Source organism: Barbus barbus (assembly GCF_936440315.1).
Source record: "Barbus barbus genome assembly, chromosome: 14".
In the NCBI taxonomy this organism is placed as follows: Eukaryota; Metazoa; Chordata; class Actinopteri; order Cypriniformes; family Cyprinidae; genus Barbus; species Barbus barbus.
The window spans coordinates 2,764,798-2,780,457 of NC_136742.1; the positions used below are offsets into that span (position 1 = coordinate 2,764,798).

Here is a 15,660-nt window from a genome sequence, read left to right on the forward strand (position 1 = left end):
TTTTCAAAATTTCTTTCTCTGCAGAGTTTTTGAATGGTTGTATATGACAAGATGATAATTCTTCCACCATGCAAATTATGGTCATTTTCATAAGTTAAGGCTCGTTAGCATTCGGACTGCTTTAAATCAGACACAGAAATATAGTGCGGTAAGATCGCAATTATTTGAATTAATCAATTAATCACAATTTATTTGAATTAGTGAGAGAGAGAGTCAAACTGGAGATTAATCTGAGGACAGTGAAAGTGTGCTGTGTTGTGTATGCCTCACCAGCAGCGTGCCACAGTTGTGCAGCTCTCCAATCAGGACGCTGCCGTTGGTGAAGAGGTGGCCGGAGTATATGGTGTTGAAGAGGTGCCGCATACCAGGCTGCAGACGGGTATTCAGCTGGCTGTCGATGTAGAACTCCCACGGGTTCGCTGGCTTCTGCACCTACCAGGAACAAACAGAAGCTAGCTGCTATATGATCATAAGAAAAGATGCTATTCGCTTTATTTCTACCAACGCAGCACATCATGCTGCAACATGACTTAAGGGCCGCATTTACACAGCATGGTTCAAGTGACCCGATTCTGGTTTTTCCTCCCACGTGGCACAGATGAGATATGGGCCCACGACCGTGTACACAAATGAAACATCTCTAGTTAAGTAGCAGAGTATTAATTCTGTTTGTTTGTGTTAATTAAAAGGCGATTTGACGCTGAAATGTGTTGCTTTTGAAATCAAGCTGAACGATGGCTCGTGCATAGAAACCCTTCTCTCCCCATTAATTCCATTGAAACCACAAAATAAAATGCACACGAACATGTCCCTGCCTTTCATATACAATCACTGATGAACGCATTTGGTTTTAATGAATAAAAAACCCCCAGAAGCTGTAACATGCTTAATATATCTACCACATGAGTATTATCCCACTCGCAATCTTTCAGCGGAGCTACGTACATAAGCACTGTCCAGAAGAATCTGTACTAAATAATTTGATGTATAGATGCAACTATTGTATAAAAAACCTCTCTGTATGAATTCCATGTCAATAAATAAACTAAATGTACTACTGTGATGTCACATGTTATTTTTGGTTTGTTTCACCAAGTGCAGTGTAAAATGCACACATCAGATACGGGTCACTTTTAAAAGAAATGTAAGCACGTCGACCAAAAAAATCAGATACAGCCACAAAATCTCGGAATTGGTCATCAAGACCTGCAGTGTAAATGTGATGTTTGTACTCTCTCATTTGCAGAGTCACTACAAATAATTTACAGGTTTTTTCTGCTGAAATCACTTCTGGGTCACTAATACCTGCGGATCAGGTGTGTGTGCGCTCTCATTACCTTCAGGAAGAGTTTGTGTGTGCTCGTGAGGTTGGTGGCCTGGTACACTGTGGCATACGCTCCCTGTCCAAGAACACAGTCCACTCGCAGAGACTCTCCAGCTGATGGAGACACACAGGGACATTCAGTCAAGCATTATGTCAGGAGAGCTGTGTAGCACTCAGACCTGACTGGACAGAGAATCAGGGGCCAGTTGTTCAAAAAGTGTAATCTGGATCAGAATGATCTGGATTTGGAAATCCCATGTTTTGCTGTCCAGGATCAGGAAACCCATCATATGGCGCTTTTCCACTGCATGGTGCGGTTCAGTACGGTTCACTTTTGGGGGGTTTTCCACTGGGTACAGTACCTGGTACTTTTTTCAGTACCACCTCGGGCCGAGGTTCCAAGCGAACCATACCGTTACCAAAACGTGATGTGTAAACCCTGCTGATCACTGATTGGCCGGAGAAAATCGTCACTGCCTGCGTCACTGAACTTGTGGCATGAAACACAACAGACCCGCTAGAAATCAACACAGCCAGCGAAGGATCGAATGCAACTGTTTTGAATGAGCGCAACTTTTTTTAGACAACCAAAAAATGGCTGTTTCGTTGTCTGTTGAGGAAGAACAGACGTTGCTCTCGTTGATAGCCGAGGAGCGGATCCAGCTAGAGCTTGATGGAGCAACGTGGAATGAAAAAGTTTTTCAGGAGTCACGGCAGTAGAGGCGGTGCAACTATAACGACAAACTGTGCCGTACGGAGCCGTGCCGAGTCGTACCACGCAGTGGAAAATCACCATTACTTTCGTGCAGGTTTTCCAAAGCAAAATTGGATTGGATCACCCTGATCCAGATACACACTTTTTCAGATTTCCAAATCTGGATTATTAGTGCTCTGAGAAGCCCCTAAAGCAGGGTTCCTCAAATCTTTCCCAGGAGGGCCAATCTGCTGCAGAGTTTAGCTCCAACCCTGATCAATCTCACCTACCTGTGATTTTCTAATGATCTTGAAGACTCTGATTAGCAGCTCAGGTGTGTTTGATTAGGGTTAGAGCTAAACTCTGCAGGAATGGGCCAGATTTGAGGATGCCTGCCCTAAAGGGACATGGTGATGGGGGAAAAAAATAGATGTGGAAAAATGCCAATGTTTTGCATTGCATTTACACAAATAACTACTGACTGCTCCATCTCTGATGATTTGTGGATTCAGATTTGATGATCAGATTGGATTTTGTGATCTAATCCAAATTCAGAATCCTTTTTTTCTTTTGAACAACCCATTTTCAAGATTTGATCCAATCAGATGGCCAGAATCCGATCAAAATACTTTTGAACAACTGGCTCCAGCAGATTAAACGCAACATTCAAATACTCACGTTTGCTTCTGAAAAAAACACTGCATAGTGTTCAGTGTATAAATGGATTAATCTTCGTCAAAGCTGTAATTTGTTGATTAACTGGCATTTAATGACGGACAGAGGCAGGTATTTATAGGCTGCTGTCTGTCATTAAAGACCGAATGCAGAGTTGATTTCTTTCTCCACAGTTTTCATTCACTTATGACATAACTGTGTTTCTGAGAAAGGCTATCGAGACAGGTATGTTGACTTAAGTGTATGTGTCTGTTCAAAGGCAAGGGCATGTGAAAATCAACCCTGTGTTTGCAAGTACCCAATCGAGTTCTCTTTCGCCGCTTCTTGTGTCTGAATGATTTAAAATTATTTGAAGGTATAAACTGGCAAGAAAAAACATGCAGAAATGATAAACTTTCACTCTATGATGGCTAAATTTTGCAATTAATCTGCGAATCACATGCATGCGGAACCATGAGGCTCGGTCCGTCTGGATCAGGGATCAACTACGACCTGTTTAACCCCTTGTGTTCACTTTTACAACTTTGATTTTTCTAGTGATCAGACTGATGCAAAATTGAATGATGCATTTCTCACAAATAAACGTGGATATATGGGTGCAGGTAACATGGAGACAGAGACATTGTACATTTGCATACACTTCTGATGCTGGAACTATAGACTGCTGTTCAAAAGTTTGGGATTAGTAAAATTAAAAAAAAATTAAAAATTTTATGTAGTCTCATTCTCATTAAAGCTATATTTATTTTATCAAAAACAGAAAAAAACAGCAATATTGTGAAATATTGCAATTTCTAATATTGTTACCTAATTTAATATATTGTAAAATGTAATGTATTTCTGTGATCTGCAGCTGTATTTTCAACATTACTCCAGCCTTCAGTGTCACATGATCTTCAGAAATCATTCTAATATACTGATTTATAATCAATGTTGAAAACAGTTGTGCTGCTTAATATCTATTTTTGGAAACTGTGATATTTCTTTGATGAATAAAAAGTTCAAAAGAACAGCATTTATTCAAAATAGAAATCATGAATAGAAATAAAGTCTTTACTTTCTCTTTTCTCTTTTTATCCATTTAATACATCCTTGCTGAATAAAAGTATTCATTTCTTAATTAAAAAAAAAAAATTACTGACCCCAAACTTATAGTAGTGTATATTGTAACAAAAACTTATATTTTGAATAAACGGTTTAAATTTTTTATTCAAATGTATCACAGGTCCCAAACAAATTGAGCAGCACAACTGTTTCCAACATTGATTATAAATCAACATATTAGAATGATTCCTGAAGGATCATGTGACACTGAAGACTGCAGTAATGAAGAAAATTCAGCTTGGCTTCAGGAATACACTATATTTTAAAGTATATTAAAATAGAAAACTTATTTTAAATTGCACAAAATATTTCACAAAATTAGTTTCAGTATTTTTGATCAAATAGATACAGCATTGATGGGCATAAGAAACGTCTTTAAAAAAAACATTAAAAATTGTTACTGTTCCCAAATTTTTGAATTGCAGATCAGATCAAAGAACATGAAGCTGCTTATAGAAGTGATGTGTGCAAGTAAACAGCACTGAATGTGAGGCGTGCTGCTCGTACCGATCTGGACGGTCATTTTGGGCGTGATGGTGGGCAGGCGGCCGCTCCAGACGGTGAGGTTGGGATGGGAAGAGAGAGGAGGCTGCAGGCCGGAGAGCAGAGACACCATCAGCTCCTCATCCCAGGGGTCTGACAGCAGCTGGACACAGCCTGAACAAACAAGCACACGATGAGCCCCGTGCAGGACACATGCCAAACACACCTGTGCGCTGGAGCTGCACCATTCTGGATAGATTCAGAATCACCATCAGTGGTTAAATAGTTTAAATAAACACTTTTTAATATTAAAATTATGCCAAATTCGTTTGAATGAATGATTCAATGACTCACTCATCAATACTTCACTTGTTTCATTTCTGGATTAATCTTTTTTTTTTAATCTGGATTAATCTTTATTCTTTTTTTTTTTTTTAAACACATCTCTTGAATGAATGATTCAATGGCAAATAGTGCCATTAATCTCCACTTAGTGCCGAAACAATGCAATCAACAAACGTTATTTGAAGTGCCAGCTACTTTAAAAAGGTGATTTTCTCCATAGCTACCATAGACATCAGTGTTTATATCCGAACTATAAACTTTCATCCCAGTATTTCTGTCATAATATGAATGACTGAGACAGAAATAATACTATGCAGTTGAAAAATTTGTGAAGCTGTTTCTTAGCTAAACATGGTAACTGCTCTCTCTTTGTCAGCAGCAGCGCAAACACAGATTTAAATGTTCCGGTATGACTTTTTCAAAGATTTAACACACAGGCGAATCGTTGTCATTTAGAAATTAGATTGCGTGCGTGTCTGAATCAAGATCGCGATCTTGGATTAATCGTGCAGTTGTACTGTGCATCCTGCGGGATCGTGGGTGAGTTACTCGTACCTGCTCTGCATGTGTCCATGGGGCTCGTGGGAGCCTCCGCGGTCCTAGAGCTCTGTGCTGGGCTGGTCATCACATCCAGATCTGCTTCACTCGGCCGCTGAGGGCTGCCGCTGCAGAACCAGTCTAGACCCGGTGCTGGTGCTGGACTCGTGGGCTCCTCCTGAGCCGGTTCAAGGGCTTGCTTTGGACTCATTAGGAGAGACTCGTGCAACGCCTGCAGCGCTTTCAGCCCTGATTTGCGCCGCTGGAATGGTTTTTTGGGAAGCAGAACATCTGCTGCCTCCAGCGCTGAGAGCACATCTAAATCCTGGTCTGCCACAGGCTTGGGGGCCATCGCGCACAGCAGGTCCATCTCAGAAGGGGTCTCGGGGCTCTGGTAGATGGTCCAGGCGGGCTGGGTGACTCCAGAGACCGCAGGAGGACTCTTCATGACGTCGAGATCTGCTTCTGCTGCGAGAGTCGAGCTGCTGGTCTGGAACCAGTGCGGTTCCGGACTCATGGGGACATCCTGGTCCTCCTCCGATGGCTTCTTCCCTGACTGGCGCCTGTGAAAGGAGCTCTTCGGCAGGAGAAGAGCACCAGCTGCGTCTTGCTCCTGTGGAGCGTCAGTCTCTTTCTCTGGGCTCTGATAAATGCTCCAGCTCGGCCTGGCGCTGCTCCTCAGGGCCGTGTGCTCGGGGAAGGACAGGGCGGCCAGAGGATGTCTGCTGCTGCTGCAGGAGCTTTGGCTGTGCTGGGCCAGAGAAAGCCCTTGGCTCGGCTGAGCTAACGACACCCCTTCCCCGACAATAGTGCCCTGAGCGTGCATGCTGCACTCCACCAGCTCAGACAGCTTCTCCTCCGCTGGACTCTGCTCCATGATCGGACTGCAGGCAAACCAGACACTGGCCATCAGCTACAGCAGAACGCAACCAGAGACAAGGCTCCTGCATATTTTCTATTTCAAAATTACATACTTTTCCAGACTCAAATTTCCAAACCTCTCAGTAGATTTTCAGACCATATTTAACATAAATGGTCCATACAGCACTATTTTCAGCTTTATATTTGGTATATATATTACAGTCATCTGTAAATATTTTAATTTTTTTACATTTATAAGTGACTTTTGCATGCACACAAGAAACTTTTTTTGTGCCCTCGAGAAGCTATTCACGTGCATTACAATTTGTAGTTTTATATAAGCTACTTTCTTTGTGCATCACTGCCATCTTACTGTGAATAAAGTGAGAGCATGAATTAATAGAGATCTACTCGCTAAAAATTTGGCTTTCCTTATGGTAGTACCTCTAATTCCAAGGCCTAATGTCCAATTTAGCACATACTCTGCAGCAGCAGAAAAACCATGACCCGAAATGGGCTGATGGCATAATACAGCTGTGTTTCATTAGCGTTTCTCCAATGGTGTTTTGAGCACACAACATGGATAAACTACAACAGCTAGACATGTCCGCTGTGTAACACTAGTGCTGGATTGACACTAGTATTCATTTCTCATTTTCAATGGAATCATATGATACAGACAACTTACTGAAATTAATCATCATCATGTAAATCACTCAATTAGTGTTTCAACCGCAGAAACATCTCAAACAGCTTGAGATCAATAATGTCTCATTTACCTCAGGAAAGACATTCAATGACCATAAACTCAATAGTTTGCTAGAAAATAAATATATGCACTACATTTTCAATGCAGCTAATCTCGCGTCGCTTCATGTCATTCCTTCTCATTAAACTATGACAGGTCCTTTACTGCAAAAAGACTGTCACGCGACACTGTAAAGTGATGGCGCTATGTGCTTTTTAAAACCATTTTCATAGTGATATTGTCGGCTCGGAAAATATGTAAATGCATATGACCAGTAGCTGCAGCTGTATCCCTTCTAGCCTTAACCACAAATCAGACAGGAGAGCAGATTAACGTCGGTGGACTTAAACTTGAAAAATGGTGTGTTCCACGGTTGAAATAAAACACTTTCTGATGTTTATTCATGTTCATTTCCTGCTTTAAGTACATATGAAAAGACCATCGGTTCACGCGTTTGAACTGAATACAGTGATCTGTCTCGACACGCTGAAGTGAAACGCTATTTATTGTTTGAATTTCTTTAAAAATGACCGTTTAAAAGCTGAGGGTCCTGAGACTTTGCTTCATATCAGAAGTCTTGTCTGTCGGTGTGTTGTCAGTTTCCTCTTTGCTCTGCGATGTATTTTTCACTGCGTGAGAACATGAGTGAAGTGTGAGAGCGGAACTGTTTGTCGGTCATGGCAACAGTAACTAAGGGTGGGCGGGTTTTTGCGAACGCCGTTATTAGAGAGTTGATAAAAACTTAAACTTGGGTGCCATGTATAATTTAAATGTCTGCACAAGTTTTTATTAGAACATTTATTATTAAATAGATTTTTTTAATTAACATTTATTTTTGCTTTCAGCCCAGAACTTTAATTTCGTTGCATCATTATACATGTCCCTGCAGCACAAGACCAGTCATGAGTAGTTCAGGTATATTTGTAGCAATAGCCAACAATACATTGTATGGATCAAAATTATCAACTTTTCTTTTATGCCAAAAATCACTAAGTAAAGATACTGTTCCATGAAGATATTTTGTACATTTCTTACCGCGATTTTCTCAATATTTAGATTTTTTTGCTCCCTCAGATTCCAGATTTTCAAATAGTTGCATCTCAGCCAAATATTGTCCGATCATAACAAACCATACATCAATGGAAATATTATTTATTCAGCTTTGAATGTATAAATCTCAATTTCAAAAAATTGACACTTCAGACTGGTTTTGTGGTCCAGGGTCACATATGATATGTTGTTAATTCAGTGGATGCAGTCATCATAGTCTCGGAAAATATTGTGTTACTGTTTTAATTCTAATTCTGTGCAGAAATGTTTAGCACAGCATACTAAAACATTCTGAAATATTCACCTAATTTTTAAACAAAAAATTACAAAAATGGGCATTTGCAAGGCTTCCGGTGCCATCTGCCAAACAGTCCTTTATGCTGCTTGAGATTCCATCCGTTGCTATATTTCAAATGGTCATCAAACACTTTGGTTTGTAGCACAAATAGTTTTGCTATTATCCTTTTGCTAAACGAAGCCAACTATTATTATTCATTAGGGGTGGGACAATAAATCGATATGGCGATATATTGCGATCCCACTCCATGTGATACGAGAATCGATATCTGGCACCAAATATCGATATTTTCATTAATACAATAAGGTGCTAAATAGATTTCCCTGCTTCTAGTGTCTAAAAAGGTGTGGAAATCACAGTCGCGTTATTTCCAGCTTCTTTCCAAAGCACTCTGAGCAACCATGAACCTGTTCTCTATGAAGATGGTGAAGCACGAGGAACCGAAGGATAAACAGATTTGCCACTGTATTAGCTCTACTGCTATATTATATATGTTTATAGAGATGAGAACTAAAAAAACTGCCCGGAAGTGCCAGAACAGCTATCAGCGTGGGCCATAGGCACCGATCGGGTTATTATTGCAGAGCGCATATTCAGTTCGTGTAGCCTCCTCTCAGATATTACAAGTGCGCCTTATGCAGTGTGAGGGCAGTGGGCACCGACGGGTAGAAACATAAATCTGCACCTATAGCATGGACGGTGAAACAAAACCTCGTCAGAGCCGTCATGTGGCGCAAAAGTACGTGTGCTTGTCACGCATCTACATTTGAAATAACGAACCGGAGCACGCAAAAGACGCGATGCCAACGGCTATTTTTTCCTGCATGCCATATGTGCAGGGCACCGTTGTAATGATGAGAGGAAAAGCATTTCAGGTAAACTTTGAAATGTACAAGGTTTCTTTCTATCTCTATATATAAAAACTTGATAAGCAGTTAATTGTGTTGGTTTACACACAGAGAAAAGTGTAAGCTTTTAAGTCCAAGAATAAAATGATTAATTTACTTAACATGTTAAAATTTTTGCTGTTTTCTAACAGTTTGGACTTGAATAAAGACAGAAAACTTGCACTTAACCTTTTCACAGGCATTTTGTTTTCATAGTTAGACAGATATCGTGATGTATCATTATATGGCTTTCCTGTAGCTCAAATAGTAGAGCATGGCGCTAGCAACGCCAAGGTCATGGGTTCGATTCCCAGGGAAAGCAAGAGCTGATAAAATGTAAAAACTGTAACTTGAATGCAATGCAAGTCGCTTTGGATAAAAGCGTCTGCTAAATGCATAAATGTAAATATGATTGTCTAGCAATATATCGATTATCGCAGAATCACTGCATCGTGATATTATCGTTATCGTGAGCCATGTATCGTGAGCCATGTATCGTATCGTGAGGTACCCTGCGATTCCCACCCCTATTATTCATCTTGCAAATTCACAGGAAATGGCTTCCTTCCTACTCCCAAAATAAGGCGGATACGCTACACTACCATATGGACCATATACAAGTCCTCTGTATACATGAAATGCTTGAGTTCAGTGAGGATGATACCTGAGTTTGGTGGGCTGTCGTATGTACGGGTTTTCCTCCGAGCCGCTGATGGCACTGACCCCTGCAGCTTCCTCTGAGAGAGCAGAGTCACAGATCACACCAGATCAACACAGAGCACTCAAGAGTAGCAGGTTAATAAGGCTGCGTGATATGTAGCAGCTGAATACCTCGGCCCTGCTCCATGTCCCAAGAGTGCGGCGCATGCGGGTGGAGCGGTGTGGACACCAGATGAGCGGACAGGGCGAAGTCACGGGTGTGGTTGGGACAGGGGCCTAAAGAGACGTTACGCGCTCCCCACATGGTACTCTCATCCGTAATAGACTCTGTGCTGACTGGAGAGTCCTAATAAAGACAAACAGCGTAAAGAAGGCAGCACAGACGGGCAATATCAGCGTTATTACTGGCCTCTATGACTCTGCAGCTGCGAACAGAGCAGCATACATTGGCTTTGGACACTGGGATCTCCATCAGCACACGGCTCAGCAACGGTTCGCTTCTGTCCTGGCCAGAACTGAAGGACAGATGGAGAGAACACGGTCAGAGCGCTGTCTCAATGACTTCAGTCTTACAGAAAGCATTTACATCGCTGCATGAACGAAGGCCTCGTCTCACCCTCCTTTCTCCTGCTCATCCTTGTCCTGGTAAATCATGAATGGAGTCGTGCTGGGAGCTTTAACACATGAGGGGGCGCTGCCTGAACAACACAACACAATCAGTGCATTATAACCAGCAGGACAAACTTAGTTTCTCCAGCACTAGGGATATAAACCGCGAGCCGGTTGAAAAACAATTCAAATCAGAGTAGGAGTTAATATGAATATATCTCTGAGGGGAACTGACTGTCTTTAGAAAAGTTTACATGGTATTTTCTTTTCATCTTGCCTCTGAACGATGCATATTAAAATAGTGTTTATAAGTGCAGCTTTGCTTTGTATACAGCGGTAAAAACTGAATCATTGCCGTTCATAAGTGCCACCTGCTGGCAGAGAGTGAATCTGCATCTCATTCAGCTTGTCTGCTGTTTCATTCAGATGTGTTTTATAAATAGTTTCACAAAACTAAAGTCAAACTACTCTATTTTTACTTCAGATTGTGAAATTATACAGTCTAATTTAGATTAAAAACTGCTCATGCTGTATGTATGCTGCATCTTTTTTTGGATCATGATTAAAATGCAGTGGTTGCCTCTCATTTTAAATGGAAAGAGCACAGACAAAGCATTAGTTTGTTTATATGAAGACAGCTTTTATTTGTGTAACTTGCTTATTTGACTTGGGGTTTGTTTTAAAGTTTCAGTTTTATTTTGTTATTTCAATTTCTCAAAGAAACGTGCAGCAATAGCCTAATAAAAGGATGCCTTCTCATTTACTATATAATGTATTCAATCTCGTTTTGTAAAAAAAATTAAAATAAAATGTGAGAAAATCGAATTGTGAAATCATCCCCATCCAGCAGGAAATAGGTTGCAAAATGCAAACATTTGGTCACAGTCTGGAGCCCTAGACCATACTTATATTAAAAATGTATTAGCCACAGCAAAATTGCGGTCACTGAGAAATAAAGTCTTGTGTGTGTGTGTGAGAGTGAGTGTGAGAGAAAGAGAGAGAGCAAATATACTGATTCTGCAGCTCCTCTCAAAACTGTCCTCCGGCAGAACAGTGCTGTTGAACATGGACTCCTGGAGCAGGGTGGGAGCCTGAAACATGTCCATGATCACACCTACAAAAAACAACACACATCAACCACAACAGCCACATGGAAACACAGCGTGATCTCAGGTGTGAGTGTGTGTGTGTGTGAGAGTGTGTGTGTCTGTGTGTGTTCTTACCCAAAGCCTCGCGTGTGTTCACAGTGGGAGAAGGAAGAGCTCGGGACGGTGTGGCGTGAGCGAAACCCAGAGACGTGTTTGGAGTGACATGAGAGTGATTGAACCCACTACATGATGCTGAGAGAGAGAGAGAGAGAGAGAGAGAGTGAGTGAGAGCACATACAGCAGCTCTAGGGCCAGTGTGTACATGAGGAGACATACTCACTGTCTGCAATCACATCCGCGTCTCCCCGAGAACATGCCTCACTACAGACAGAGAAACACACGTTACTACTGCAGCAGCTTCTGCGCATCAGATCATCACAAGAGTTTGGGCTTCAGTCTCATCTTTGCCAAGTATTCTTATACTTTCACATAAAGTGCATTCAGTTTTGCAGTAAAGAAACAAACATGTCAAAATGTTTACTAATATTTCAGCACTGACTCAAAGTACAGTGTGTGGAAAAGGCGAAGCACATCAGAAAATATGCAATAACTAAAATAATCACCTTGAAAGATTTGTAATAGGATGTTGAATTTCGATTTAAAATTCTATTTGTAGCATAAGTAATGACATTCATGAGAACAGTAACAGGATAAATTAGGGTGGACGATATGCCAAAAATACACCACAATTTTTTTTTTTTTAAGGCAGGATCATGTTCAAATTACTTTTTCATGTTGGGATTCAAGTAGGGGTGTGCACAAAAGAGTCAAATATTATATCTGCAATATTTATTCGAGAAAAAAATAAACGCTATTAGAATTTTGCTAAAATGTTGCTTTGCTGGCCATAAATCCTGTAAAATCACTCATAAATCCTGAGCACGCATACTGTGTCAAATGAAACTGAATAATCACTCAAATGAGGAATCACATGAAATACAAACACCGGAAACGTCATGACCAGTCGAATGAAGAAAAACGGCAGCACATGACTGCATTCAAAACTGCAGGTAGGCGCAGATGTACCCCGTGCAAACCAAGAAGACCATGCATCATTGTCAGCCATCCAATCACAGTGGAGGAGGGGCGGGGCTAATACCACACCGACCAACTGCCACATCCTACTTGTACTACTACTGAACAACAATGGAGAAGTTAATACTGATATGAAAAATAATGCATGCAACATTTCATTCGTGATGCGTCTGCCACATTAGGCTACTTCAGCGGCTATTTGGCATCACTGAATCTTACCTGATCATGCCCCCCATTTCTGATAACAAGCTAAATGTTTTCTGCGTAAATCAGACGGGCTTATTGAACATGCAAATTCATTCTCTGCCAGCAGGAGGCGCTTTGAGGTTTCCCCAGAGAAGGCTGTACACAAAGCAGAGCTCCACTCACAAATGCTGCTTTATCAGCCATTACAGGCAAGATGAAATGAAAATGATATCGAAAATTCAGGAGACACTCGGTTTCCTTCAGAGATACAGTATCTCACAGAAGTGAGTACACCCCTCACATTTTTGTAAATAGTTTATTATATATTTTCATGTGACAACACTGAAGAAATGACACTTTGCTACAATGTAAAGTAGTGAGTGTACAGCTTGTATAACATTGTAAATTTGCTGTCCCCTCAAAATAACTCAACACACAGCCATTAATGTCTAAACCGCTGGCCACAAAAGTGAGTACACCCCTAAGTGAAAATGTCCAAATTGGGCCATTAATGGCTGTGTGTTGAGTTATTTTGAGGGGACAGCAAATGTACACTGTTATACAAGCTGTACACTCACTACTTTACATTGTAGCAAAGTGTAATTTCTTCAGTGTTGTCACATGAAAAGATATAATAAAATATTTACAAAAATATGAGGGGTGTACTCACTTCTGAGAGATACTGTATCTCTGAAGGAAACCCTACAATTTGTAGTATAATTTAATTTTGTGATTTGAACAGGCTTCCATTGTCAAACTGTGAACAAACATTTGTTTTATAATGCAAGGTTCATATTGTACACCTTGGTAATAATATGAAGGATAACACTGATGTGACAACTCTTCCTCTCGAGGAAGTGTTATTACAGATTAAGGACTCTGATGGCACCCATTCACTGCAGAGGATCCATTGCAAGTGATGAAAGCAAGTGATGAAATACTACATTTCTACAAATCTGATGAAGAAACAACCCCATCTACATCTCAGATGGCCTGAAGGTGAGGACATTTTAAAGTAATTTTAAATTTTTGGATGAACTATTCTGTTTCCATGTCCCGTGAAGCGAGTAAGTGCAGCTGTGTTAGGGCAGATGATGTGGTGTGGTTGACACTCACGGCTCGGTGTTGTCGCTCTGGATCAGGGACGTGCTGTGGCGTGATACTGCTGTGCTCTCTGGTGCTTTGTCCGTCTGTCCCAGCAGACTCTCGCAGGCTGCACTGGGTAACGGAACCATCAGTGGATGGCTTGTTTCGGCCACACTGTTGTCTCGTGTCCCAGCATGCCCTGCGAAGAGCTCCGTCTGGAGCTGCAGTCCTGTCTGAGGCCTGGAGGACCACACCGGCTCAGGGGCTTTAACCTGGAGTAACGCCTCTCCCTGCACATTATCACAAAGACAAACCAACATTCAAAGTGTAATTACTTCTACACTCTCTGAAACAACTTCTGCTAATGAAAGCAAGAACTACACAAGTGGAGGAAGAATTAATCACGTCAACTTAATTTGTGTAGGGATGAAGTTTTTCAGTCATGAGCTCCTGGAGATTTGGTTTGGTGCTCACACTGTGATCCACTAAAGGGATAGTTCACCCAAAAATGAAAATTCTGTCATTAATTGTTCACCCTCATGTCGTTCCAAAGCCGAGAGCTCTCTGACCCTCCATAAACAAGGACAGTCAGATTGTCGATGTTCTTACCACCTTTCTGTGCCTTGAACGTAGTGCCCTTGCTGTCTATGGAGGATCAGAAAGCTCTCGGATTTCATCAAAAATATCTTAATTTGTGTTCCGAAGATGAACGAAGGTCTTACGGGTTTGGAACGACATTAGGGTGAATAATTAATGACAGAATTTAAATTTTTTATGTTAACGATCCCTTTATATATAACTAACAAAAAAATTATAATTATAGTAGTAATAATAATAATAGGTTTTAATTACAATACTATTGTACTTTATTTTAAAATACAATGCTAATATTAATCTTATTATATTAAGCATTTTCAAACCTAAAATCAGCAAGATTTTTATTTAGGCGTGTTGCTGGCAAGTAATTATACACGCTGCTGGTTTTAGCCCTACTGAGTGAAGCAGCAATGCACAGCCTCGATTTATGCTTTCAGTTCAGATGGAAATCTTATACAGGAGGATTTGTTGTCAAAGCAAAACGCTAGTGTATTATCGCTGTGGCAGCTAGACAGGTCGAGATAATATACCAAAATGGTCACACGGAGCCTCGAAGACATGAGCCATTGCGGCTCAGTATTCAGCCTCGACACGCCTTTCTCGCGTATTCTCATGCATTCCGAATGATAAATAACTCTGGCGGTCATCCGGAATTCACAGAACCACAGTTACATACGTAACTAGCGTTTTGTTTCATTCCTCCTGACCACCAGAGGCGGTGCTTAAGCACTAGTGGATGACTCGTACCAACACAGTCATGAGGAATGGCACTCAACCAAATAATTCAAGACTGCACCAGAAGAACCGCTGAACTGACAGTATGCAGGGTAGCAATGTTGAGCTTATAAAACCGGGCAAAGGTACAGGGAGAAGCCCAGGTAGCAGCCGCACAGATATCTGCCATAGAAACCCCTCTAAAAGCAGCCCAGGATGTCGACACAGACCTAGTGGAATGACAAGAAACACTCCCTGATAGAGGCTTTTAAGCCTTCTTACATGCCATAGTGTTTACTTCCACCACCCAATTTGACAATCTCTGCTTTGATACAGCAGTGCCCCTCCAAGCAGCACCATAACACACAAAAAGCTGATCTGTTTTTCTAAGATGAGTGGTAGCAGCCACATAACACCTCAAGGCTCGCACAGGACACAAAAGGTAATCCCTTTACTGGTCAAATCGGGATCCAGACTGAAAAGCAGCCAAACTGACTGACTGATTTATAAACTAAGGAAGCAGATCTTTGGGGAGAAAAGATGGGTTTGGTCGAAGTAAAACCCCAGAATCTTCTGGCAGCCAACGCATGCATAACTCACTAACGGACAAGGCATGCAG

At 41.2% G+C, this 15,660-nt stretch overlaps 1 protein-coding gene across 2 annotated transcripts in view; it reads right to left on the minus strand.

Moving 5' to 3' along the window:
- bub1 (BUB1 mitotic checkpoint serine/threonine kinase) overlaps positions 1 to 15,660 on the minus strand; it is a 29,523-nt gene that overhangs the window by 4,879 nt on the left and 8,984 nt on the right. For both annotated transcript variants that reach the window (XM_079433594.1, XM_079433595.1), the window contains exons 11-22: positions 13,761 to 14,020; positions 11,704 to 11,744; positions 11,499 to 11,615; positions 11,288 to 11,389; positions 10,283 to 10,364; positions 10,112 to 10,181; positions 9,838 to 10,012; positions 9,671 to 9,743; positions 5,181 to 6,046; positions 4,305 to 4,454; positions 1,338 to 1,438; positions 271 to 432 (exon numbers count right to left, since the gene is read on the minus strand). In XM_079433594.1, the coding sequence (XP_079289720.1) occupies positions 271 to 432; positions 1,338 to 1,438; positions 4,305 to 4,454; positions 5,181 to 6,046; positions 9,671 to 9,743; positions 9,838 to 10,012; positions 10,112 to 10,181; positions 10,283 to 10,364; positions 11,288 to 11,389; positions 11,499 to 11,615; positions 11,704 to 11,744; positions 13,761 to 14,020 (2,199 nt within the window). The remainder of the gene's footprint in view (positions 1 to 270; positions 433 to 1,337; positions 1,439 to 4,304; positions 4,455 to 5,180; positions 6,047 to 9,670; positions 9,744 to 9,837; positions 10,013 to 10,111; positions 10,182 to 10,282; positions 10,365 to 11,287; positions 11,390 to 11,498; positions 11,616 to 11,703; positions 11,745 to 13,760; positions 14,021 to 15,660) is intronic.